Raw genomic sequence first — 25,165 nt, 5'->3', positions numbered from 1 at the left:
AGATTAATCATTCCCACACAAGTGTCAGAATGATGCGATGTAACTGTAATCCAATATCTGATGCGGTGCCGTGCGACTAATTGCAACCTGTGGAGTGAAGGGGCTGTAGAGCACAGAGGAAATCAGAAGGGAAGGGTTGATCACAGAGCAGAGGAGGCAGGAGCAGTCAAGACAAATAGCCGGCAGCCCGAAACTATGACTCCTGCCCGGCGGGGGGGGGGGGGCATATCATTGTATGAAATGAGCTCCATCAATCTACAGCTTGTTAACAAAAAAAAACACACACGCGCGCATACGCACACGCACGCACGCACGCACACACACACACACACGCACACACACACGCACACACACACACACACACACACACACACACACACACACACACACACACACACACACACAGCCTGGTCTGTATAGACGATCTATCATTTTCTCTGCTCCTGTAGTCCGGCCAGCCAGGCGCAGCAGAGGACGAGGAAGAGATCAAAGCTGACTTAGGACGGCCAGCAGCAGCCCAAAACAACAGATCAACGCAGTCATCACACTCTGCAGCGGCCACAGGGACTCCATTAGTGAAAGCAACGCAAGCGTGCGAGCGGGGCGAGTGCTCATCATGGCTTTGTGTGGATGGAGAGAAGGGAGGGAGACTGAGAGAGACACAGAGAGAGAGAGAGAGGAGAGAAGAGAGACAAAGAGAGAGAAACGAGAGACAGAGAGAGAGAGAGAGAGAGAGACACAGAGAGAGAGAGAGAGAGAGAGAGAGAGAAAGAGAGACAGAGCAAGAGAGAGAGAGAGAAAGAGAGACAGAGAGAGAGAGAGAGAAAGAGAGAGAGAGAGTGAGAGAGAGAGAGAGAGAGGGCAGAAGTTCATGTTTATCAGTGCATTAGTGGGGGTCCCAGATTCTTTGTACATCAGGGTACAGCTGGCCCCATTGTACCATTGCATTACAACTGCATATGCAACCACATGGCATGAGGGGATTGTGAGTCATGCACAAAGGGTGTGTGTGTGTGTGTGTGTGTGTGTGTGTGTGTGTGTGTGTGTGTGTGTGTGTGTGTCGTGTGTCCGTGCGTGTGTGCGTGTGTGTGTGTGTGCGTGTGCGTCCGTGCATGCGTGTGCGTGTGCGTCCGTGCATGCGTGTGTGGGTGCGTGCGTGTTTGTGCGTTTCCAGACATGGCTTGCTATATATATATCAGGTCATTACTATTCTGAGTGGACCTGGTCATAGTCTGTCTTGGTGACGAGTGGAGAAGCCAACGTGCAGCAGCAGCTTCAGGGAAGCTCAGAGGCCTCTGAGCAAAGGGCAATTTGTCTCATTTAACTGCTGCCTGCCTACTGTCTGCTCACTGGAATCAAATTATGTTCTTCTTTTGCTTTTCTTAAAAAAAAAAAAAACAGCCAGTGCGTTTTACATAAAAACGCAGTCGATGCTATTAGCATAATGCCACGGCCTCATGCACAACAACAGCAAGTCACAATGTGTTTCTCTCCTCAGCGGCTGTGACCCCTCTGGCTCTGGAGAGTTGTTAGTTATTCCTCTTCCACTATGCCGATGTCTACCTTTCACTGTAATGGTCTCTGGCATTTCCCCCCTCGCAGCACAAGCATTAAAGCCCAGATATAGGGTACCTGCAGTTTCCAAAGCTTACCACACGAGGTCCCTCACATACTCTAGTCTGGCAACCTCAGGGGAAGGAAGCACTCAATGTACTCCACATGGTACCTTGCCCTACAGGAGCCACATTCATGGACAAAAACAAACAAAAAAAATTGCAAGAGCCACAATTCCCCAAAAAAGTCTCTTTCCTCCCTTTATTTGTTTAGATTTTATGTATTTATTTATGTATTTATTTATGTATTTGTTTATTTATGTATTTAAAGTAGGACTTAAGAGAGCCACAACTACCCATAAAGGAGGCTCTCGGCTTGAGTATCACTGCTTCTATTGCACATCTTTCATAAACTGTCTTCATTCAGTGAGCTGAGTTTGCTCTTGGACTCTGTCTAATGTGTCACAGAGCAGCATTACATGATTCCTCAGGCTCTCCCTACTATTTCACCATGCTGCCAGTCCAAGTCCAATGAAATGTAAAGTACAACTTCACTAATACTTGTATCGCAGTATGAGCAATATGTACGTGTCCATTGATTGAACCAATATACCCATAATCTGGGAGCTGAATGATGCTCGGTTTAAATATGTTTTAAGGGCTGATGCTTGAAAGTGCTTTATTTTATTACTGTCAAGTACAATCAGTCCCCGCCCGTGGCATAGGCAGTATGGACCAATGCTAGGGGTGCCATAAATCCATAGAGGTGTCCCAAATGGGGGAAAGAAAAAGACAACGACGACAACAACAACAGCAACATTATAATATAATATATAATATATTAAAATATAATATAATATTAGGGTCTTTCTTTTCTTTTCTTTTCTTTTTTCTTCTTTCTTTAAGGGAGGTACGGTGGTGCAGTGGTAAGCACTATCGCCTCACAGCTCGAAGGTCGTGGGTTCGATTCCCACCTGGGCCGATGTGAACACTGAAGGAATGCGTGCCCGTCCGCATGTCCTCGAGTGCCCACCACCCGGGTGGGGGTCGGCAAAATGGCCTTTCTGTGTGGAGTTTGCATGTTCTCCCCGTGCCTCCCGGGGGTCTCCTTCATATAGGAACCCCCTTCACAAAAACATGCAACATCCTGGTTGCTTATATGGTTCCTCCTCTGATCGTTAAGGGCGCCTGTTCAGAGGGAGGGGAACTGGTTGGAATAGCGTGAACCTCCCACGTGCTATGTCCTACCGGTGAAGCTTCCTCGGGCAGGTGAAAAGAAGCGGCTGACTTGACTGCCCATGTCTCGGAGGATGCATGGAATCAGTCTCGGCTCTCCCCAGATCGGCAGAGGATGGAGTAGCAACCAGGATTGAGTAATTCAAATGAGCACTAAAACGGGGGATAAAAATGGGATAAAAAATCGGGAAAAAAACATAAAAAAAAATATATATATATATTAGGGTCTTTCAATGGTGCGGTGTAGCACTAGCTCTATTGCAGCGGATTGGGCATGATCAACCCTTTCGCGGGCAACGTTGCAGACAGAGTAGGAAGGCTGATCCGTAGCGGCTGCTTCCGGGACGCGGGTCGGGGTCTTAATCGGCCTCGGCCGGGTCTACTGGGCGAGGGTGTATGATGTTCGATAGACCCGAAACACCTTACGACCCCAGCTAACATCACTGATGACGCGTCCCAGCGCATGCTGTAGCATTGTATTTTGAATCGTAATCAAATATAATATAATATAATATTCATTGAAAGCGCTTGTGCTAATTATAGACACAAAACAATGTGTTTTTAAGTTTCAAAAAATTGGGCTGGGATTTGCGACAGCGTAATGGTGAAAGCAGATGGCAATTATTTGGCAACAAAATACATGTCAAGAATGAAGTAAAATGCGGTACTCTAAGGCCGACAAAATAACCCTTCGGCCGGAGCAGCTCGGAATCCTCTCTGCTCCTCCCTACGGCTGTGCAACAGTCTCTGACGCAGGGGACGACTGTCGCCAAGAAACTCATTCTGAAGGAATGGAAGTGCCTAGAGATGCTCCGATCGATCGGCACTTGATCGGAATCGGCCGATTTGGCCTTTTTCGGCTTTGATCGGAGTTATCAAAAGTGCCGATCAAACAAGGCCGATCAGAATGACACAAAATCTGCAAGAACTACTACCAGAGACGTTTCAATATAGAGATAGTGCACTCCCAGGCTGCCAAGTAGTATTCTTCCGGTCTCCTAAAGGGCAGCTTGTGATTGGCTGTCTCTCCGTGTCATGAAGCTTCATTGGCTCCCAAGTTTCCTTAGGGGGCGTGGTGGTAGTGGCGAAAAAGTGTTTGGAAGTTGCACTCTCTCTATAGCGAAAGCAGCTTGGGCGAGAACAAACAGCAGAGCAGCTAACATGGCGTCGCCTGTCTGGCAATTTTACAACTTGTTGCCGTTTGCATTGTGTGCTCAAAGGAGATACCGCATGGGCGAATGTGACAATCCGCCAGGAGAATGGATATCACTTTGTAGTTAGTCAAACTCAGGCATGCGCTGCGCTGCGCACGGAGGGAAGAGGCGCAACAGAGTGAAGCCTGCCCTGTACCCCGCGGCCTCTCACCAGGCAAGACCGCGGCTTCACCAAACACCCTGCGGCCTAGCGGAGCGCTGCAGCTCAACTAACTACAGGAGCTTGCTGAGCAGCGGACTTTTTTCACTCTGAAAACAATTGAAACCACCGCCACGACTTTATTTCACCAGAGGCGAAGTCAGCAACACAAAGACTGATGGAAATAACAGTCAGCAACGACAGCAAGAAACGAAAAGAAATAAATGCAAAGCTAATGGAATTCATATGTCTTGATCAGCAGCCGCTGTCTGTTGTGGAAGACCTCGGGTTCAAACGCCTCATATCCTGCTTGGATCCACGTTACACGCTGCCAGGACGTAAATATTTAACTGACGTTTGCCTGCCGGAATTATACCAAATTGTTTACAAGCACATCGAGAGCCTTATGAAAGACAACACCACGTCAATCAGCTTCACGACTGACATTTGGAGTTCGAGTGTCTGTCCTATGTCCATGCTGAGCCTAACTGCGCAGTTTATTGATGAAAAGTTCGACCTGAACAAAGTTGTACTTCACTCACAAGAGTTTTCTGGGTCACACACCGCGGAGGCTATCGCTGCAGCTTTCACAGACATGTTCCAAGCTGTGTTGGTGCACATGTTGTGTACATAGTATTATATTTTTTGTTTTATAAGACTATTTATTTTTCCACAGGAAAGTTACAGTATACAGTCTACTCTGTAATAAATAATAATAAAACGGTTGCCAACTCATGATACTTTCTCATCTCCTAATTTTAATACTTAATATACAATGTCAATGTTGTTAAGAATAATTAAATATATGAATAATGCGACACAATAAATAGAAGGCTTGAATTGATGGATTTGAGGCGGTGATCGGTGATCGGCCATATCGGGATCGGCAGATACTGCTTCCAGTGATCGGTGATCGGTGATCGGCCTCAAAAAAGCTGATCGGAGCATCTCTAGAAGTGCCCCTCTCCACCTTCTTTTCAGCTGTGGTTGACGGACATGGTCTCAGTTATACGGAGGGAGAGACTCCAGCTCCTGAGGACCAACTCACTTAAAAGATTCTCAACTATCTGGGACCCGTTTCTGGCCTACGTTGACAAGGTTAAAAGCGACAAGTGACTCACCCAGCTGAGTTCTTGCATGGGATCCCATACAAGCACATAAGCACCTCATGCGGCTGATAGCACCATGTTGTAATATTGGAATGTCCATAATATGTGTATGCATTTTCTTTCTTTTCTGTTCCTGTGTCTGAGTTTGTTTGTTTGTTTTTGTGTGTGTTTGTGTTCTGAAATGGGGGGGGGGGGGGGGATTTAAGTAAGTGTGTGTGTGTGTGTGTGTGTGTGTGTGTGTGTGTGTGTGTGTGTGTGTGTGTTTTAGAGAGAGAGAGAGAGAGAGAGAGAGAGAGAGAGAGAGAGAGAGAGGGGTGTTTGATGCTGTGGGGTCAATGTGTGACATTAACAATGGGCATCTTATTATTAGTTTTTGAGTTTGTTTAAACCCCCCACCCGCCTTGAGTTAGTATAACCCTACATTGATAAACGTGTGGAAGGGCAGCATTTATAGCTTTCCCTAGGGTACCAGAGTACAAAAAAAATGACGTACCGTAACCGTACAATCTAAGCTCATCTCTTTAGTTTATTAAGTTCTTCCCATGCTTGCCACTGTAATTGAGTTGCCCTTCATAGCCAGAAGCTAAATTGGAGGCAGTAGCACTGTGATAGGTCTGCTATTTCCATCAATAAAATCAATCAATCAATCAATCAATCAATAAGTGTGAGAAAAACTAAACAAAAATAAATATATCATACCAATGTGAAAAGCCATAAAATTCAGCTTCTATGTTCTGCTGTTGCATTCATTGTAAGTTACTTTAACTAAAAATGTCAGCTAAATGCCTACTGTAAAGGGAAGATGTAATTATTTCTCATCAGTAATGATGTGACTCAGAGGATACATTCTGCCTTACAAATGTGGATATAAAAAGTACCGGTACCAGTTTTAACTTGGACCTATAGTACTACTGGTAACAGCTTGTTAACTGCATTCACTGGGCATCCCAGGGATAAACCAGTTCCTGATTAGACTCTGGGTCCTAGAGAGCACTGCTTTACACTAATCAGCTGTAGCCCCGACCAACGATCGTGCTCACACTGTAGTTTCATCAGTTGTCTGCACAAGCTTCAACCTGATTACAACATAACATTATTTAGTGTCTATAACAAGAAAATGATGTCGCCGTATGAGCAGAAAGCAATCAGCCCTCAAGTGAGCCATACTATATGGTTCACTGTAAATGTATGGCCACTAGATGGCAGCAAAGAATCATGTTTGATTAGTGAGTGCAGATGTGTTAGGTGTGTTCTACTGGAAATGCAGTACATTTGTGCAGTGAAATGTTTCAGAAGCTGCATTCAAATGAGAATGTTACTTGCTACTTTATGAGCAGAAATTATTTTTTATTTGTTTTTGAATTGTGAGCCAATCACCTTTAATAAATATTTCCTTGGCATAACCACGACATAACCTATAGTGCATGCTTCAGTTTATTTATACCAATACAGGTTATGTCATCCTGCTGTATCATAACTTCCCCGTCATGGCTGATGGGAAAATTTGGCAATGAAATAACAGTAAGTAAGCAGCAATAAAGTGTTTGACACAGTTTTGCTAAATCTCAGAATGCCGTCTAACTTGCAGTAATCTCTATTATGTCCAATAGTTTACTGAAATGCCTTAATAATGTTTGTTTTGAAATGTGCAGAGGAACTACAATTTCCAACACAGTCATGGTCATGATATGGACTCACATTGTTCTGGTCACTATAGATCTGGGATTTTCAAAGTCTGAGACTGTGGGCCGCCCCCCTAGACAAAACAATTGAGCCAAGATAGCCATATTGCTGTTTGACATACTCAGACTACACCAAAATGAAAAACATGAAAAACATCTTTATGAAGGCATTTACTTGCTTCTGACTCTGGGAAAAACTGTTAGATTCCCCAAACTACTGTATCTCTTTAATCAAAACACACACATTTACACATTTAGGCTATTCTATGAGATCTCCTTTTAATAACTAATGTAATATTTTTTTCACTTTATAATTTCACTGAGCCTCCCCTGAAACTGCTTGGAGCGCAACTGGGGAGGCGCGCCTCCCACTTTGAAAACCCCTGCTATAGATGGTTTTGACTGCAATGCAGGCTACAGATGACATTTCTACATCCTACACAAGTATTTGCTTTCAGACAGTCATGTAACGATGCACCGAAGATATATTCACAAGTTAGAATTTGGAAGAACTACGGCTATAAGAAAAAGCACCACTTGCAGGAACAAAGAACAGAAAAGTGTGTGCATTTGCGTGTGTGCGTGTGTGTGTGTCTGTGTGTGTGTGTCTGTGTGTGTGTGTGTGTGTGTGTGTGTATGTGTGTGTGTGTGTGTGTGTGTGTGTGTGTGTGCATGCATGCATGTGTGTGTGTGTGTGTGCGCGCGCACCCACCCACACACACACACACATAGCTGTTGAAAACCTCTATAATGATGCCCCTGAAAGCAATTTGGAGAAAAGCTGCACGCAGAAGAGTTCAGTCAACAGAAAGGTCTTCTCACTCACAGTCAGACAGATAACGAGTGTTTATTCAGACTAGCTTAACTGTGTCAGTGCGGGAGCCTCGGGGACGCAGTAATAACCTGCCGTGATCACAGAGTAGGTGCAGATAAGCACTTGTCTCCAGACACCATTCTGTTTGTAACGATGTGAGAAAAACCCAAGTACATCAAAATGGTTTCGCTACATTCTTCTATGGGCCGGCTCTGTTCAAGCATCTCCGTAAACAGCGGGTTATTATGTTCACACGCACGCAAATACGATCAGGTGCTGTGAACAGTCAGGCGATGGTTATAGTTTGATGCTCAAAGCGACCAGATTTATAACCCTGGATTTAAAGTGTTTTTTTTTTTTTGAGTCGGGTCAGAGGAGAGCACCAGCCCAGTCATCTCCGATATCAAACGATAAGCACATACAGTAGGTTTTACAGGAATACACGTACACGCCATGTTATTCTCACTGTTCTCTAAAAGCACAAGATGGACCCACACAGGCAGCATATGGCATGTGACACGTGAGGGCAGTGATGTCATACTGTGTGTGTAAAAACACACACTACAACACCCCCCCCCCCCCCTGCATATATTATTCTGATGTTTTATTCGCATGCTTATAGTCATGTAGAGAACACATTCAACTGAATAGAACTTCCCCCAGCTGAGCTCAGATAAGAAGTGGGCAGAGTTGGTTTGCGTTTCTCCATCGGTGTGCTCGGCATTGCCGTCGCTGCCTGTCACTCACATGGAGCCACAATACACACAGAGAGAGAGAGAGAGAGAGAGAGAGAGAGAGAGAGAGAGAGAGAGAGAGAGAGAGAGAGAGGGGGATGCTTGTGTGCATATGTTTTGTTTGCTATGGGAATACTGTAATTATTGTTGTCCCGGTGGGTGTGCTCCTCTGTTCTGCTGATACGCAGACTTTGCCATTCTGATTCTGTTCAGCACAACAGGGATGTTGTGTCTCGCCATCGCTCCACACCGCTGCTCTTCACAAAGAGCTACGCGGTTCATCGCATAATGAAGGGCTATAATTAACTGTTCAGTGTCTGTTCAGTGCGCGTGTGTGTGTGTGTGTGTGTGTGTGTGTGTGTGTGTGTGTGTGTGTGTGTGTGTGTGTGTGTGTGTGTGTGTGTGCGTTCGTGTGTGTGTGTGTGCGTGCGTGTGTGGGCACGTGCGGGAGGGGGACTATGAGAAAAGTTAAGCGGGAATATGAGGTAATAGGCCCTTATCGCAGCAACTGTTTTGATGTAGCAATGCAGGAAGTAAAAGCAAGTGTGACCAATAACATTAATGAGGTCCGTGGCACTGGAACACTTACATGTGAATGGAACCATCATTAATGGTATTGGTTACAATCGCTGTACTTCCTGCCTTACCACCTCAAAACGGTTGCTGTTAAAAGGGCCTATAGTTGCATGTACGTGCATGTGTGTGCAGCTTATATTGGGATGCTGTAATTTAGGTGCGGATATGGTTTGACCTGTTTATAAACAGTGTTGGGCAAGTTACTTTCAAAATGTAATATACTACATATTACTAGTTACTTTCATTGGAAAGTAATAAGTTACTTTACAATATTACTTTCTGTGTAGAGTAACCTGTTACTTATTACACTACTTTTGCATTACTTTCACCGAAACAACAGCAGCAGCGGAATGACATTGCCGCCCCCGAAACCATCCCGAAAAATCATTTCAACCGCCTTGAAGTCAGTGTAAACAATCCAAAATTCTAAATGTTATTATTATTTTCCTTTGTTATTGTCAACACACAGTTTGATTAGGAAATCATTGTATCGGTTTTAAATATGCGCTTTGATTGAATAAAATGTCACTCAATTTGTAACTTGAGTTACTTGACAAAGTAACTGGTATAATATTACTGAAATCCTATAAGTAATAAGTTGTATTACTGAGTTACTAGCTAAAAGTAATATATTACATGTAATATGTTACTTTTGTAATGAGTTACCCCCAACACTGTTTCTAATCAGGTTATGGCCGTGGTGACATCATGTACAGATCAGGTAAACGTGCCCAGCAGTGTGTGTGAATGTGTCAACGTGAGCGACGTTGGGTTGACTCACGTCGAACTCGTTGAGGGCGGCGGCCAGCTCCCCGATGCCGGCGTGGCCGTGCTTCTCGTCGGTGGGCGAGGCGGCCTGGGCGGCGCTGGAGATGCCGGCGATGGCCTCCTGCACCTGCTTGAACACGTAGTCTCGGTTGGCGCGCGTGGCCGCCACGTCCGGGTGCCGCAGGAAGGCCTGCGACGCCGTGTACAGCATGGTGGCATTCTTCTTCAGGGCCCCGCGCGCCGCCGCCATCTCATCTCGACACTGGGGGTCTTTCAGTTCCTGAGGCGGAGAGAGACGGAGGGTTTAAGAGTGAGCATGAACAATATTAACGTCTGCAGGTGCTTCTGGCAGAAATTGAACCATACTTATATGTCTTTTTCTTTTCTTTATTACTATTTTACAAATTATAGACCAACAGGTGTTCTCAAAACTTTCCACGTCAAGGACCCCTAAACGGACACAAATTAGACCATTTGAAAATATTTTTTCCCAGGGTTTTTGCTTTTACTGTAGATGTTTTATTATAGAAAGTGTATGGCACCCATGATCAAAATAGTCATACATTCTGTCTGTGTTACTTATGGATGGAATTATAGTTAAAATAAATGATTCACCTTTGTGCTAGGGACACCCTGGAACCCCCTCAAGGCCCCCTGGGGGTCCCTGGAGCCCACTTTGAGAACCACAGTATTTTAGATGATTTCATATTTTTAGTCTTCAGATAGACTAGAGTAGACATGAAGTCATGTGGGACATTTTAAGGGGGTCATTATTTCCGGCCAGAGAGTAGAGCCAAGCAATTTAACTGATCCCAGCACAATCAATGCCAGATCCCACTTGATAGAACCGTATTGTTTTGGCGAAAACCTACAAAATACTCTTTTTCCCACCGAGGACCACATTGGAAAACAAAGTTCTACTATTTTCATGGGTTATCCTCTGAAGTCAGATAAGCATTGGTGTGGATATTTTAGCATGTGCGGTACGCTTCAAGAAATGGAATCAAATGAATTCAAGTCAAATCAAATCACGAAAGCACACCTCAGAAAGTGTCCCGCATTTTGAGTGAGATGCATTCTAGAATCAATAATATCTTAAAGTCAATACTTTCTGTACTAGGCATTTGAGCTATAAAGTGACAACAACAAAATCATTATATTGCCTTAATAATTGCCATAAATATTCCTATTATAAGTCACATCACAAGTTACAACACGGATGTGTGCCCACACATTTGTGTGTCTCTCCAATAAATGTAGGTAACTAAGTAAAACCATAAATAACTAATAATAATATTTCTACCATGGTCTGGGTGAACACTCGATTCTGATTGGCTGCAAGGTGTCCGTTGTTTTCTGATAATGTACACCTAACTAAGGCCGGATTCACACAGGATCAGTCGAGACGTAGTGGCCGCTGCGTGTAGTGCGGCTGTAGTACGTCGGGGTGGGCGGGTCTCACTTCACCCCCCTTTCTGCCTTCTTCCCTTCTAAACAAGCATGTGTGTGAGCGAACCAGGAAGAGACGTTTTTAAAAGGATGTAGGCTATTTTGTGCTGATCACTTTCACTCATATGGAGCGTGTTGAAACAGTGGTTGAAACGGGCAGTTCGGGCAGTGGTGGCCCAATGGTTAGAGAAGCAAGCTTGTGACCGGAAGGTCGTCGGTTCAATCCCCGGGACCGGCAGGATAAATCTGGGTGGGGAAAGTGAAAAGGCAGCGCTTGCCCCTCCCTCATTACCACCACTGAGGTGCCCTTGAGCAAGGCCCTTAACCCCAACTGCTCCAGTGGAGCTGCTCAGTGGCCAGCACATCAGACTGTGGTTGCACTGGTCAGCTTCCAGGTGTGAATGTGTGTGTGAATGTGAACAGGGCGCTCCTGAAAAAAGAGAGCATTGATCTCAGTGAGACTCCCCCTGTCCCCCTGTATAAATAAAGGTAAAAAAAAATAAAAAATAAAAAAAATCTGCTGTGTACTGAGGCAGGCAGGCTTTCATTGACAAACTAACCGGAGGAGTTTTATTGTGAAGAACAGATATACAGCCACAACTTTTGAGAGGGTGAGAGAGAGAGAGAGAGAGAGAGAGAGAGAGAGAGAGAGAGAAGATAAGAGACACGAGTGAAACAGAGCAGATGTGTGTATGTGTGTGTGTGGCGTCTAGATTGGCCAGCTGCAGCGTGACGTAGGGCTGCATCCCCCCAAAGTCGGATCTCTCATCGTACGTCCTCTGCGAGTTTTTCATGCATACCCCTTCGTCGCCCACTGACGGAGCCTGATGGACTACCCCCATAGACTATGAATGGAGCGCGGGGAGGGGGGGGGGGGGGTGAATGCAGAGCGCCTGATCTTGTGTGAATCCAGCCTAAGTAGTTCCAGTCAAACAGTCTGTTCACCATTCATAAATCAATGCTCAGCCTGAGGATTTTGTAGCAGAGCCATTTTAATTTGGGCTCTATGACTGTTAACTCATTGAGTGCCAGCCACTTTTGGAGAACGGACGCTCCCAGTGCCAGAGTTTCAGAGCGTTTTCAGTGATTTCTCGAGGCCCACAGAATATTGTGTGATATTACTATGTAAACACTGAACACGCACAAAGAACGATGAGACTCTATTCTATCATCTGCAAAAAAAAGTTTATTGATCCCATTTTCCGTTCTTTAGTTATGAGCCGGAGAAGATAGCTTGATTCATCCAAAAACAGCAATTTTTTTCTTGAAGCTGAGATAATGGGCCTTTTGTGAAATTAAACATTTCAAGCACATCACTGACTCTGAAGCTAATCTTTTCTAATGTAGTCACACCTCAAAAATAATTTCCTTCAATAAAAGAGTGAAGGCCAGGGAATTTTGTTTGGCAGAATAATATTTTTTAGCTACAACCAGCAGCGCTGGCCCCTGCGTGCGCTGCTGGTTGCAGCTTCTTGCTGGTCTTCATTTGCTGCTGGTGGGCATCGGATATTCTGGCTTGCGTTTGTCAATCCTGTCCTGCTGCCTGGGTCTGTCTGGGGGTTGTGTGCTGCTCTGCGTGCCCCCCCCCCCCCCCCCCCCCCCCGCCCCGCCCCGCCTCACCTCAACTGCACACTCCTCCTCCTGTCTGTGGTGGCTCTCTGCTGAGTTTGCTGTGCGCACAGTGAAGGGTGCGCGACATCAAGCTTTTTTACAGCGTTCCGCGTGTGTTTGTCACCGGCAACCATGCTTCCAGTTGAGAATAATAACAACTCCACGGCTGATCATGCCGATGTGCTGTCGCAACCGACACGGAGCGGCTCAATTGTGGGAGCAGATTGGCTGCTGCAGGCACAGCTGCAGTAACGTTATGCTTCCTGCATATCGATGCATACGGACGCGATGCGATTTCCGTTTCCATAACGACTTCTTCTTTGTTTTTTCCTTGCCTTTCTGTTATGTGGAGAGCACTGTCGCCACCTAAGGGTTCTGTAAAATAGGTTAGACACATTCAATAGCAACCATATTGTAAGAGGCGATGTAAGAGGCTTAGATCGACACTCCCCCGTCAAAAAACGCAATTGACAAACATGTCCGTCCTTGGCACTCTACGTTACTATTTGAAATGACGAACATGTTCGTCCATGGCACTCAATGAGTTAAGGGTTAATACGGCACTTTTATAAGTTTAGAAAAAAATTACCCGTGTGTGTGTGCTCGGTTTATCAAAAATAACGGCTATTTAGAAATCTGATTTTCATTTTTGGAGATCTAAAGAACCAGGACCAGTCAGACACCTCAGCTGACAGAAGCGGGGCTCTGAGCAGCACGGCCAGGGAACATAAGGTCGTCATACTGGGGAGAAAACAACCAACTGAACTGATTTGTGCAGCTCTGTGCCGTGGTGATTAGCCTCTGTGGCATTTTGATTATGATTTATTTCCTTTTGGAAGATAAATGTTCTGACAGATTCAATCTAAAGTCTTGTAGAGTAGTCACTGTTTCCCCAGTGGAGTTTTGTGGATGGTGCCATTAGCCACACTGTCGCTTGTTAGCTCAGCCTGTTTTGAGGTGAGGTGGAGCTTGTTTGTAGGTTAGGATTCTGTCAGTGTTGATCATTCACAGGGTTTTTACTGAGAGCCGAATGATAGTACAAGGTCTCCTCCTGTAAAACACATGCTCTCGCTAATCAAAACACTCAATAAAGCAGTTTGTTAAAACTCACAGTTTTTCAAAGGTGCTTAATTGACGGACATGTTTGCCTGGCTGTAGGCTATAAATTAAACTACAATCTTTGTACAGTATGACTGTATAGAGTACGATATGGTAAATATCCTCTAAATATCATCAGGATGACAGGAGGAGGACAAGCTGCAAGAAGTACGGTAGGCTACACTGCCCTTCTCAACTTAATGATACATTTTGTTTGCATCACACATCCAATTCACTATTCAACTCACTACATTACTTCAGGCTGCAGACGTTATAACCTCTCCTTATTTATTTATTTATTCATTCATTCATTCATTCATTCATTTATTTATTTATTTATTTATGTATTTATGTATTTATTTATGGGGGGGGGCAATAACATTGCTGTATAGCTAGCCTGTCATGTTGTTCAGCATACTGTAAATTACATGTACTGTTTGTCAACCATAAAGCAAAATTGTTGACAATGAAAGTTGCTAGCATAATGTTAGCTTTCTGGCTCTGAGCCAATGTGATGAGCTGAACGGACTATATTACGTCCTGTTGGTAACTGGTATCCCAGGTTCATCCTATTTACTGGAGAAGAGAATGACATTTCCATTGCATGAAAAGCTGAAAGGATGGGAATGATTGTTCCAGGTATTGGTCGGTTGTCCATGTGTTACCAGGGGAGGAGAGTTATGGCTCATGAAAAAAGATTTAGATTACAAAATGCATGAAAACATAAATTAATGGTCTTATTTTTGTTTCGACCATGGCACTTAGAGATGTCCATTATCAGAAATCAATTGACTTTGCCTTGGCGTCGTCCAGTAATCTCTGATCATGGACACCTCGTTGTGCATTAACCCTTACATAATCCACACTCTTTTCCTATATTCCCCACAGTCAACTTAATGTGTCAATATATTGTCACTAACATGTTTCTGTAACCCCACAATTATGTTATATTTCATCAAATTGATTGTTTATACTTTTTACTGATTTTATTATTATAATTTTTTATCATCCCTTTGTGCTTATTTGATTTGATGTTGTTACCCCGCTGAATCCTATTACTTTGATGTTGCAACGATTTAATTTCTCCACAGAGATCAATAATGTTTCATCTGATCTTATCATGGCCGGCGTGCGTCACTGCATCATGAAGTCAGTGCGTCTCTGTGAAAGCGGGCCTACATCAAGTCCTCGTACTGGACCCAGGGGGTAGCTCCGTTTGTGCAAAATGAAGCCAATGCGGAGGGAACTTAAAACAGCTACGAGCAACTTTTTCGATTGTTATTAAACAGTATAATTACAATATTGATGCATCACATCTTACCTATAATAGTAGCTGAGACCAAAGCCGTGTGAATCGGAGATTGCTCCCTTGGATGATTATTAAGTCTGTGTCTGTCTAAACTCGCGTCAACAGGGGGCTCTCTCTCTCTCTCTCCTTACCGCCGGACCGGCTACCCGGAAGTGAAACGCGGAAGTGAAACCCGGAAGTGAAATGCAGCTGCCTGCCTACCCCGTTCGCGCTGCCTAGCAACATAACATAAACAATGTGAACGCCACGCATACTCTCGCGAACATCTCTCGTTATATTCTAACAGGTTTTTTGGAAGTTATTTTGTGGTTATGGCCGAAGTGGCTGCTGCAAACCGTTTCATTTCACTTCCTGATCTTCCCTGGCCACAGACAGACTACACTGGCCGATTCACTTGGGGTTCAAGCAAGACTACTCTGCGTTGGTCTCGTCAACTATTAGAGGTAAGATGTGATGCATTGATATTAAATTTATACTGTTTAATAACAATCGAAAAAGTTGCTCGTAGCTGCTTTAAAAACTGCAGTATTTCGAATGGCCGGCAACTCCACTGGCTCCAAAAGGAAGTCCGATTGTACGGAAGTTAATGGGGAAATGACCCTCCTTTCTCAATTGGTTTATTACCTCAGTAAACACTTTCCAAACGAGTTTATGGTCTCAATCGCGAGTTTCAAGTCTTCTTCAATACAGCATGATGTCTCATTTTGTAAATTTCAAGTAGAAAAGATGACAAAGCAGGTCAACTGTCCAGTGTTTTCGGCTCTTCTTATCCAAATTTGCGTCACTACTGGCTCCAAATAACCGAGATGGTGGCCAAACTAGAGGCTTCATAACATGTCACAGTAGCTAAGTCCATATTTATTATGGGGTCTACGTACTAGACACAGCCCAGATGCAATGCCGCTAGTGCTGCACGATTTGGGGAAAAGGTGCGATTAGCGATTAGGGTGGACAATATTGCGATTGCGATTGTGATTGCGATATAATAAACAAGAGTTTTTTTTTTACCTTTATTTATACAGGGGGAGTCTCACTGAGAGCAATGCTCTCTTTTTCAGGAGTGCCCTGTTCACATTCACACACACATTCATACCTGGAAGCTGACCAGTACAACCACAGTCTGATCTGCTGGCCACTGATCAGCTCCACTGGAGCAGTTGGGGTTAAGGCCTTGCTCAAGGGCACCTCAGTGGTGGTAATGAGGGAGGGGCAAGCGCTGCCTTTTCACTTTCTCCACCCAGATTTATCCTGCCGGTCCCGGGGATTGAAGCTCGCTTCTCTAACCGTTGGGCCACCACTGCCACTAGGTATCTAGGGATGTGCCGGCATGAGTTTTTGACGGTATGATAACCTTGGACAAAAATACCACGGTTTCACATATCACAGACTAAAATACATGAAATATGTTACAATTTAAAATATATTAAAACTAAAAAAATAAAACAATTTGAAATTAAATTATCTTTACAAAAAAATAAAACATTTTGAGACATTTGCCTGTCCCAAACATGTAAAAAAGAAACACCAGTCAAATAGAAACTGCACTGTGTTACAGCACATAGAAGATGGCTCAGCAAAGTTGCAAAGTTAGTTACATGTCTGTCCAGCAATACTAATGAATGATACACCCCGTTTATTTATTTTGTAGCGACAGATGGCCTTAAACGCCACACTCACGTGACGCTTCTTGAGAGAGAGAGGTGAGAACGTGCATCTGCAGACTTTTAACGAGGGGACCATGAAGGCGTCATGTGACAGGCTAGTTAGCTAGCCTGGAGGTGATGCTGCCAGTGCTGGCAGCTGCGACAGTGTTTTGCTATCAACCTTGTTAATCTCGTTATATTCTTCATCACAGCGGGTCATCCCCACTGTGTACTTAATCGCGCACTAGTTCTGCATAAGCACCTGCAGCTCTCTCCTTATTTTACTGACGTTCTCACTGATCACACGGCTGTTTACATGCGTTTCTGAACGAACGGCTAGCTAGTTAGCATAGCTTGCTGTTAGCGATCATGGATGTTCTCTCTCGCCCTCTCTGTAGATAATATGTACCTTGCTGCACATAACATTACTTATTTGCGGGAGTGCATGGGAGAAGTCTCCCGCTAGTATTGATGCCCAGTGTGATGGCTGAGAAACGTGTGTTTGCTGCGTCGCGTGTAACGTTAGTTTAAAGGAGGCTCTCACACACAGTGTGTGTGTGTGTGTGTGACACACACACTCAAAAAGACGTGAAAAAAATAAAATAATCGCACACTTTTGCGGTTATGCAATCGCACGTGCTGACATCGCGATTGCGATTGCGATTCGATTAATCGTGCAGCACTAAATGCCGCGACATAATGCTCATTTCCAACTGCTCAAACTACTGAGTGGCGCCGGCCAATATATCATCGTAATTTAATTTCAAGTTAGGTTGACACCAAAAATAATATTTTCAAGCCAGTGATGGATTTCTATTCTCAGAACATTTGTTTTCCATACGCTTGTCGCCGATGTAGATAAGTTGAAGCTTTGCGTCTAGTGTAGTTTATCACTATTAGCCAGGAGGCCATCCTTCAACTCTTGATTGTTTATCAGCTTCCTTCCTTCCTACACCTAAGCTGTGATTCAGAGTTGGTGCTCCTACGTCCTTCAGCCAAGACCAGAACTGTGAGATGATGAGAGACGAGACGCGAAACACGTGGACATGTAGCCCTGAGTCGTCTCCAGACGTATATTTAAATAGCCCGCCTTGCACCTCCTAACTGGGTTGCCAGATTTCTGACATTAGTACGTTTTTGCAGACTGCTGATCTCAGGGCGGGGCAGTCCCATTCCCTATAAGAGAAGCAGTTGCAGTTTCATCTCAAGCAATTGAAAGTTGTGTCGGCCTAAAAACAAAACATCAAATCAGTCTAAAAGCTGTGCCACATTTCCAGTTGCACTGGGTGTTTCTGTAAAAAGCTTATTTTTCTGCCACGCACCTGCTCATATCCTTATTATATCATAGAGACAATGAGAAAATTAATGCTGTATTGACCTTGCTGCAGGGTGTTCAACCTGTCTCTGTCTCCTGTCCATCACACTGGTAGAGATAGAAGGTCTCGTTGTTGCCGCTCTTCAGTTTGGAATCCATATAATGTTCGTCTCCGGCTCAAATAAATACAGGCGGCCATCGAATTCAAATGCATCGTCCATATTCTCCAAATCAGCTAAATATATAGCCATCCTACACTGTTTACTCCAAGCGAAACATGGCCCGCTTGATCTACTGCAGCTGAACTCAATTGTTGTGACACACAGTCCTGATCTGGGATCAGCAGGCAGACTCGGGTCCCACACACAGTCCTGATCTGGGATCAGCAGGCAGACTCAGGTCCCACACACAGTCCTGATCTGGGATCAGCAGGCAGATGGAGGTCAATAAAAGTGCTTCCAGTTCTGTCTCTATGATATAATGAGGACATGAGCCGGTGGGTGGCAGAAAATAAGCTTTTTACAGGACGTACATGCACGGTTGCAACGTGCTCCTACAGCCTCTGTTCCAGGCCGTTGTGTGGTGCCTTCTAGCTCAGCACTGGATCAATTTGAGAAATGTCTGTTCGGGGTGACTAGTTTAACATAAACTAAGCTGAAAATAAAGTCCAGGTTGTTAAAAAAAACAACAGAATTCTCCTTTAAGTCAGGAGCAGTTTAGGCTGACTAGGAGACACAGAGCTGGCGACAGCGGCCTCTTACCTGCTGTCTCCTGGCTGCCACATAGTTCAGCTTCACCATCTCCTTCCCAAACTCCTTGAAGCGGTTGGCCAGGTCCTGCTCATTGGTCGCATTCTTCACTCCCTCCAGGGATTCCTCCACCTGTCACACACACACGCGCACACACACACGCACACACACACAAGCACACACACACACACACACACACACACACACACACACACACACACACACAATTTATGTACAATCTTACAAATAACCCGAGAGCCTGCAAGGCCTCAAGCTAGACATTTTCATTATGTGACAAACCTAAAGCAATAGATGTTAAGAACATACTTTTTCAAAAATAATAAGGTACTTGACTTTGGAAATAAAAATGAATTTCCACTCCCGTGTAATTGCAACCAGGTTAGAAAAAAAGCCACCAGCCACATTACTGTAACTGGTGCCAGATATGAATGGGGGCTCATTTCAGCAATCTCCAGCCTTTCTTATTCTAAACGCCTTTCTGCCCCTAATGAAAGTGGCGACCAAGGCGTAATGGAGAAGAGAGAGGAGGAGAGATCACTTTTAAGTGGGCTTTGATGGCAGGGCTTACACTGGCTTGAGTTAAGCCCCTATGTGGACATCAAGAAAGAAAGTGTGTCTTTGCGTGTGTGTGTGTGTGTGTGTGTGTGTGTGTGTGTGTGTGTGTGTGTGTGTTGTGTGAGTGAGAGAGAGAGAGAGAGAGAGAGAGAGAGAGAGAGAGAGAGAGAGAGAGAGAGAGAGTCATTGAGTATGAAGGTGTGAATTTGTTTCAGATTCTACCAATGTTATATCACTCTTGGTAGCCCAGTGTGATAACTGCCCTTTTCAGGCCTTAACCCACTTTCAAAATAAGGGCCTGGGGAACAGGTGCCTAAATGATTCTCCAGTGCGTGTGCGAGGCTGTGTAGTTAATCACCAGAGTTGGGGTCCGTTACTCAAAAAGGTAATGCATTACACATTACACATTACTTTCAAAAAAAGTAATGCCTTACTTTACTTGATTACTCCCTGGAGAAAGTAATTTGTTACACTACTCGTTACATTACTTTTGCGTTACTCCGTAACATCGCCTGAGATGCATTGCCACGTAATTTGCCAGTTAACAATACAACATTAAACCTTACATATGCCCATATATTAGCACACATCTCTATTGCAATAAGGTAGGTTGCAAGGTGCAGGGCAGGAGGGAGTGTACCACTTCAAACCCTTTAATTTCAGACGTGTTATAACTGTTAATTGAATATTGATGAGAAACCACTTTGTTACTGTTCAACTATTGTGAGAAGAATCACATTTAATACTACTACTGATATTACTACCACTACTACTACTACTACTACACCTAATAATAATCATAATAATAATAACAATAAGATATTTAGTGACATTTGTATTCTTTTTTATCCCAATGCTATATGACATTTTGTGAAAGCAATAAGCCATGAGAACGTGTCCTTTACCACAGTAGACCTGTAAAGGATTGCGCAGTGACTCATTGGCCAGTGGAAGCATAAAGCTTAGAGAAGCATAAAGGTTAGAGAAGCATAAAGGTTAGAGAAGCCTAAAGGTTAGAGAAGCCTAAAGGTTAGAGAAGCCTAAAGGTTAGAGAAGCCTAAAGGTTAGAGAAGCCTAAAGGTTAGAGAAGCTAGCTTGTAACCGGAAGGTCCTTCTGTTTAATCTCAGGACTGGTCTGGCAAGATAAATCTGGGTGGGGGGAAGCGAAAAAGCAACGCTTGCCTATCCCTCATTACCAGCACTGAGGTGCCCTTGAGCAAGGCCCTTAACCCCAACTGCTCCAGTGGAGCTGCTCAGTGGCCAGCAGATCAGACCGTGGTTGTACTGGTCAGCTTCCAGGTGTGAATGTGTGTGAACAGGGCGCTCCTGAAAAAGAGAGCATTGAGACTCCCCCTGTAGAAATAAAGGTAAATAAAGAAAACGATAAAAAGAAAAACTACGGGTGATGTGTCGGGCCTTACGATTTTCAGGTGGGCCAGCAGCCTCATGACGTCGGCCATGTCGGCGAGGATGAGCAGGCGCGTGACGGCAGACAGCAGGGCGCGGGCGGCCCTCACCATGGTGCCACGCTTCACCGAGGAGCACGGGTCGTCCGCGAACTCAGACGAGGCCACGCGCATCGTGTCACCTGCAGCCGGGAAGAAAGGAACAGGAGAGAGACATGATTCACGTTTCACCTGGCTTTACTCTCTCTCCCCCTTTGTCTCTGTTTTATCTGTCTCTCTCCATCACAGATAGAGAGAGACTCCCTATCTACCCTCCCTGTACTTGTGTCCAGATATAACCCATGCACGGCCTAGTTCTGACTTCTTTGATCCAGCCAAGAGCTTCTAGCTTCGAGTTGTCTGTTAGCACACAGGTGGTTCAGATGATGTCTTCTAAAGCCCCAAACGCATGGGGAGCGAAACTTGACGCACGTCAATTTCTGCCCCTATAGTGCACTGCAAGCATCAGATCTGAAATGTAGACACCACGGAATGACAGAACCACCAGTATTTTGGGGGAAATGCCACTAATTTATATGTGGGCAGGCACAATGACAAAAAAAAGTTGTTATACCGTAGTTTTGAGCCCGTCATTCAGAGGCTGGATCTGATCATCCTACTTGTCTGCCGTGCCGTGCCGGGGGAGGAAAAAAAGGTAGCGCTGCGGGGGGGGGGGGGGGGGGGGGGGAATGATGCAATCATTCTGTCCAAACTTTCACCAATCTAATCTCATCATGACATCCAAGAATAGGCTATATTTTGCTAGCCGAATCGCCAATGCGTTTAGAACATTATTCTCGCGTTGTTGCTGTATTTAAACTGCCGTGAGATTTGTTTGAGGAGCATATCGAGACAGACGGGGATGAAAGTGGGCAGGGGGGGGGGGGGCTCAGAGCGCTTTGGTCGCGGCTGAACCTCATTTGACGCTTCAAACCTTCATCGAAACAGGTTCGGAGTACGGGCGTCAACAAGGCAGTTTGAGGCGCGTCAGAACGCTCTTGGTGCGTGTTCGGCCCTTTAAAACAATGGGTGGACTTCAAAACGCGAGCGTCTGACGCTCCCTGTGCGTTTGGGGCTCAAGCGTCATCCTCTGCTTCCACCTCACACAGCCAGAGGGGGGGGGGACGCGATCCACGGGCGTACACCCTGCTGTGCAGTGCAGCATGGTGGGCTAAATAACAGGTGGGCTCCTCAGGATCATCTGAACAATCTAAGCCATTGGCTTAGATAATACAGAGCGAGTGGCCAGCCTGGTGTTGGCAAGCAGCCACCCTGCACAAGTGTCCCGAGGCAAAAACACTGAATCCCTAGCATCTCCGTGGGTGCTGCTCTGTAGACGACCCTGCCCTCGCACCTCCCCGTGGAGGGAGGCCAGCCAAAAACACCATTTCCCTACAAGGTCCAATTAGATTGTCACACTGTTGGAATTCTTTATTAATATCATGAGACACACGGCGAAAATAACACTGGCTGTGCATGATTCCTATGTGCCGTGCTGCACTGCTCTCTTGAAGAGCAGATGAAAAAGCAGGGGAGTGAACACACACACACACACACACACACAACACAGGCACGCGCGCATGCACGCACGCACGCACGCACGCACGCACACACACACACACACACACGCACACACACACACACACACACACACAGAGAGAGAGAGAGAGAAGCTTGATATTGCTATATGCTGCCATAACTCTGTCTGGGCCAGTGATGAGGCAGTGGAGAGTGACAGTTCAGAGGGTGATTACTGACTCCTCTGTGATCTGAAATCAGCATGTATGATTTAATCAGGACAAGATAAGGAAGGGGGGGATGAGATGATGAGCTCGGGGTGACATAGTGGAGATGGGTTTAAGGGTGTTGTACCTTACGTAGCCACTGTACGGGGGGGAGTGATGCCAGTTGGCTGAGGACATCATTTTCGCAACACTTCTGGCTTCTGCACAATGCTCATAGCAACATTATTATGTATTTAGATCAAAAGACGATCAAGAGCCAAGGCAGTCATTATGCACGCACAGATCTCTAATGGATGACAATAATAAACTAACAAGAGCTGAACACTTATTTGAAGAAAAAGAAAAAAAGTGAATTGCAAATATTTCTGCAATTTCCAAATCGTAGAGGCTGTCATTAATTGCTTAGGAGAGAGGAGCATCCAAAAAGGTATTTGTGTCCCCCACTGAGCGGGCGGAAACCTAGGCGGGGGAGCTATGGATCGGTCTGGGTCAGTCCGTACGTTAGTCACACTGTAACGCTGCCTTTCTCCCGCTAGGGGGCGTCATTGACAATGGATGAGGAGGACTCAGTGGTAAAGCAGGTCATAGGCCTACAGTTATTATTACCTCCGCCAACAGTCCGTCTGTTTGTTTGTCAGTAGGATATCTCAGGATTTGTACGAAACTTGGTAGAAAAGTAGCTCATGGGCCAACTTAGGACTGATGAACATTCCACGGCCAAAAGGAGGCTCTTAAGTACTGGACACTAGAAGAAATACAGTAAGTGGTAGAGGTTGAGGGAGACGATTACAGTTTTCATTTGATTTCTCCATGCTAGATTGAGATTAAAATCAGTCACTTTCTCATCCCCAATCTGTTCTAATCAGTTCCATCACCATCATCCTTTCTGTCTGTGGTTATTGGTTTATGCTGGAGTAGCTAGCCAGGACTATAGGAGAAGCACACCTGAAGTGGCATGTGGCACACCTCATACCCGTTTTCCACTCATTATGAATGGAGGTGATCGGATCTGCTGAATAACGCAGACCTTTCCTGTCGCTGTGCTTTCACCACCATACTGTCACCAGGAAGCAATTGATTTAAAAAAGTAAGAGCACAGCGTGTTTGCTGACTCATCATCCTCCAGCCATTAATCATATTAATATAAAACGGGTCTCCCCGTCCAGCTGACATGTTGTTACTATATATTCAACCTAGCAAAAGAAGACAGTGAGGAGAGTGCCCCATCAGCACTCCACTTCCACCCTGAAGAGCTTTTTAGCATACCCTTTACACACCCTCTTTATAATGCGACTTACTTAATAGCAGAGATGTGGAGAATTTATTTTATTTATTCTGTTATGGGGTCTTTGGGTTTTTAACTCAAGGTCAGCTTGTCCCGGCCAGGAAAGAACTGAAGAAGAAGGGGGTGTGATTGATTGTGTCTCTCATGAGGGTAGACTTTTGCCATTAACATGCAGGATAAGAAAATGCACATAAATAAATAAATAAATAAATAAACAAACAAACAAACAAACAAACAAACAAACAAATAAATAAACAAATAAATAAATAAATAAATAAATAAATAAATAAATGAAACAAAGCTGAATTGTGAAGCAGCTCCATAAAGAGATTTTTTGGCTCACGCGTCAAACAAGTGGGAACATTGATCTTTTCCATTTTGGCGATGACCTGTGTGGCACCGATCTATTTCACGGCTCAAGAGATGTGGGTGCCACTGTCTGCCAGCACTGTCAGAGGCAGCCTCCTCCTCCAGCAGCAGCGTCAGTGTCTGCCAGCACTGTCAAAGGCAGCCTCCTCCTCCAGCAGCAGCGTCAGTGTCCGAGTGGAGCTGACGGTGCAGGATGGGAGAGCGGACGTTCACTCTTTCTGCTGATGTGGGTATTGAACACGCACTCCAATTCAATTGCGGGGACAGACATTTGATTGGCGTAAAGGCTCCCCGACTTCCACTCGGCACACAGAGAATAATGGTTACATGGAGAACAACAGCCAGCGGTGTGACATGACCTTGTCATGAAAGAGAGCTCCCCAAAGGATGGTTTTTGTTGAGGTGAAGAGCAGCTTAATTTGTTTCACTTGCCAAGTTGCTGCTCATGAGGTTTGGTATCTACAAACTGTTTTAAAGGTACAGCTCACCCTAAAATCCAAAAGACATATTTTTCCTATCACCTGTTAGTGCTATTTATCCATCTACATTGTTTTGTGTTAGTTGTGTGGGCTTTGGAGATCTGATTGACCATAGAGATGTCTGCCTTCGCTCCAATACAATGGAATTGGACGGCACTCGGCTTGTGGTGCTCAAAGCGCCAAAAAAAAAATACATTTGAAAAACTCAACAGCAATGTTGAAAACACACACACACACACACACACACACTCCAATTGTTGGGTTTTA

General features: G+C 44.9%; 1 protein-coding gene across 5 annotated transcripts in view; it reads right to left on the bottom strand.

Moving 5' to 3' along the window:
• Positions 1-25,165, bottom strand: part of ctnna2 (catenin (cadherin-associated protein), alpha 2) — a gene marked incomplete at both ends in the record, with an annotated part of 596,683 nt that overhangs the window by 490,643 nt on the left and 80,875 nt on the right. For 3 of the 5 annotated variants that reach the window (XM_083634723.1, XM_083634724.1, XM_083634727.1), the window contains 3 exons: positions 9,839-10,105; positions 19,012-19,131; positions 20,997-21,163. In XM_083634723.1, the coding sequence (XP_083490849.1) occupies positions 9,839-10,105; positions 19,012-19,131; positions 20,997-21,163 (554 nt within the window). Of the gene's footprint in view, positions 1-9,823; positions 10,106-19,011; positions 19,132-20,996; positions 21,164-25,165 lie in introns of all 5 variants that reach the window. The other 2 variants (XM_083634725.1, XM_083634726.1) reach the window with 2 other exon arrangements.

The sequence above is a fragment of the Poromitra crassiceps genome (assembly GCF_964638095.1).
Source record: "Poromitra crassiceps genome assembly, chromosome: 4".
NCBI lineage: Eukaryota > Metazoa > Chordata > Actinopteri > Beryciformes > Melamphaidae > Poromitra > Poromitra crassiceps.
Note: the sequence above shows the minus strand (reverse complement) of the source record. Positions and strands in the feature narration are given on the sequence as shown.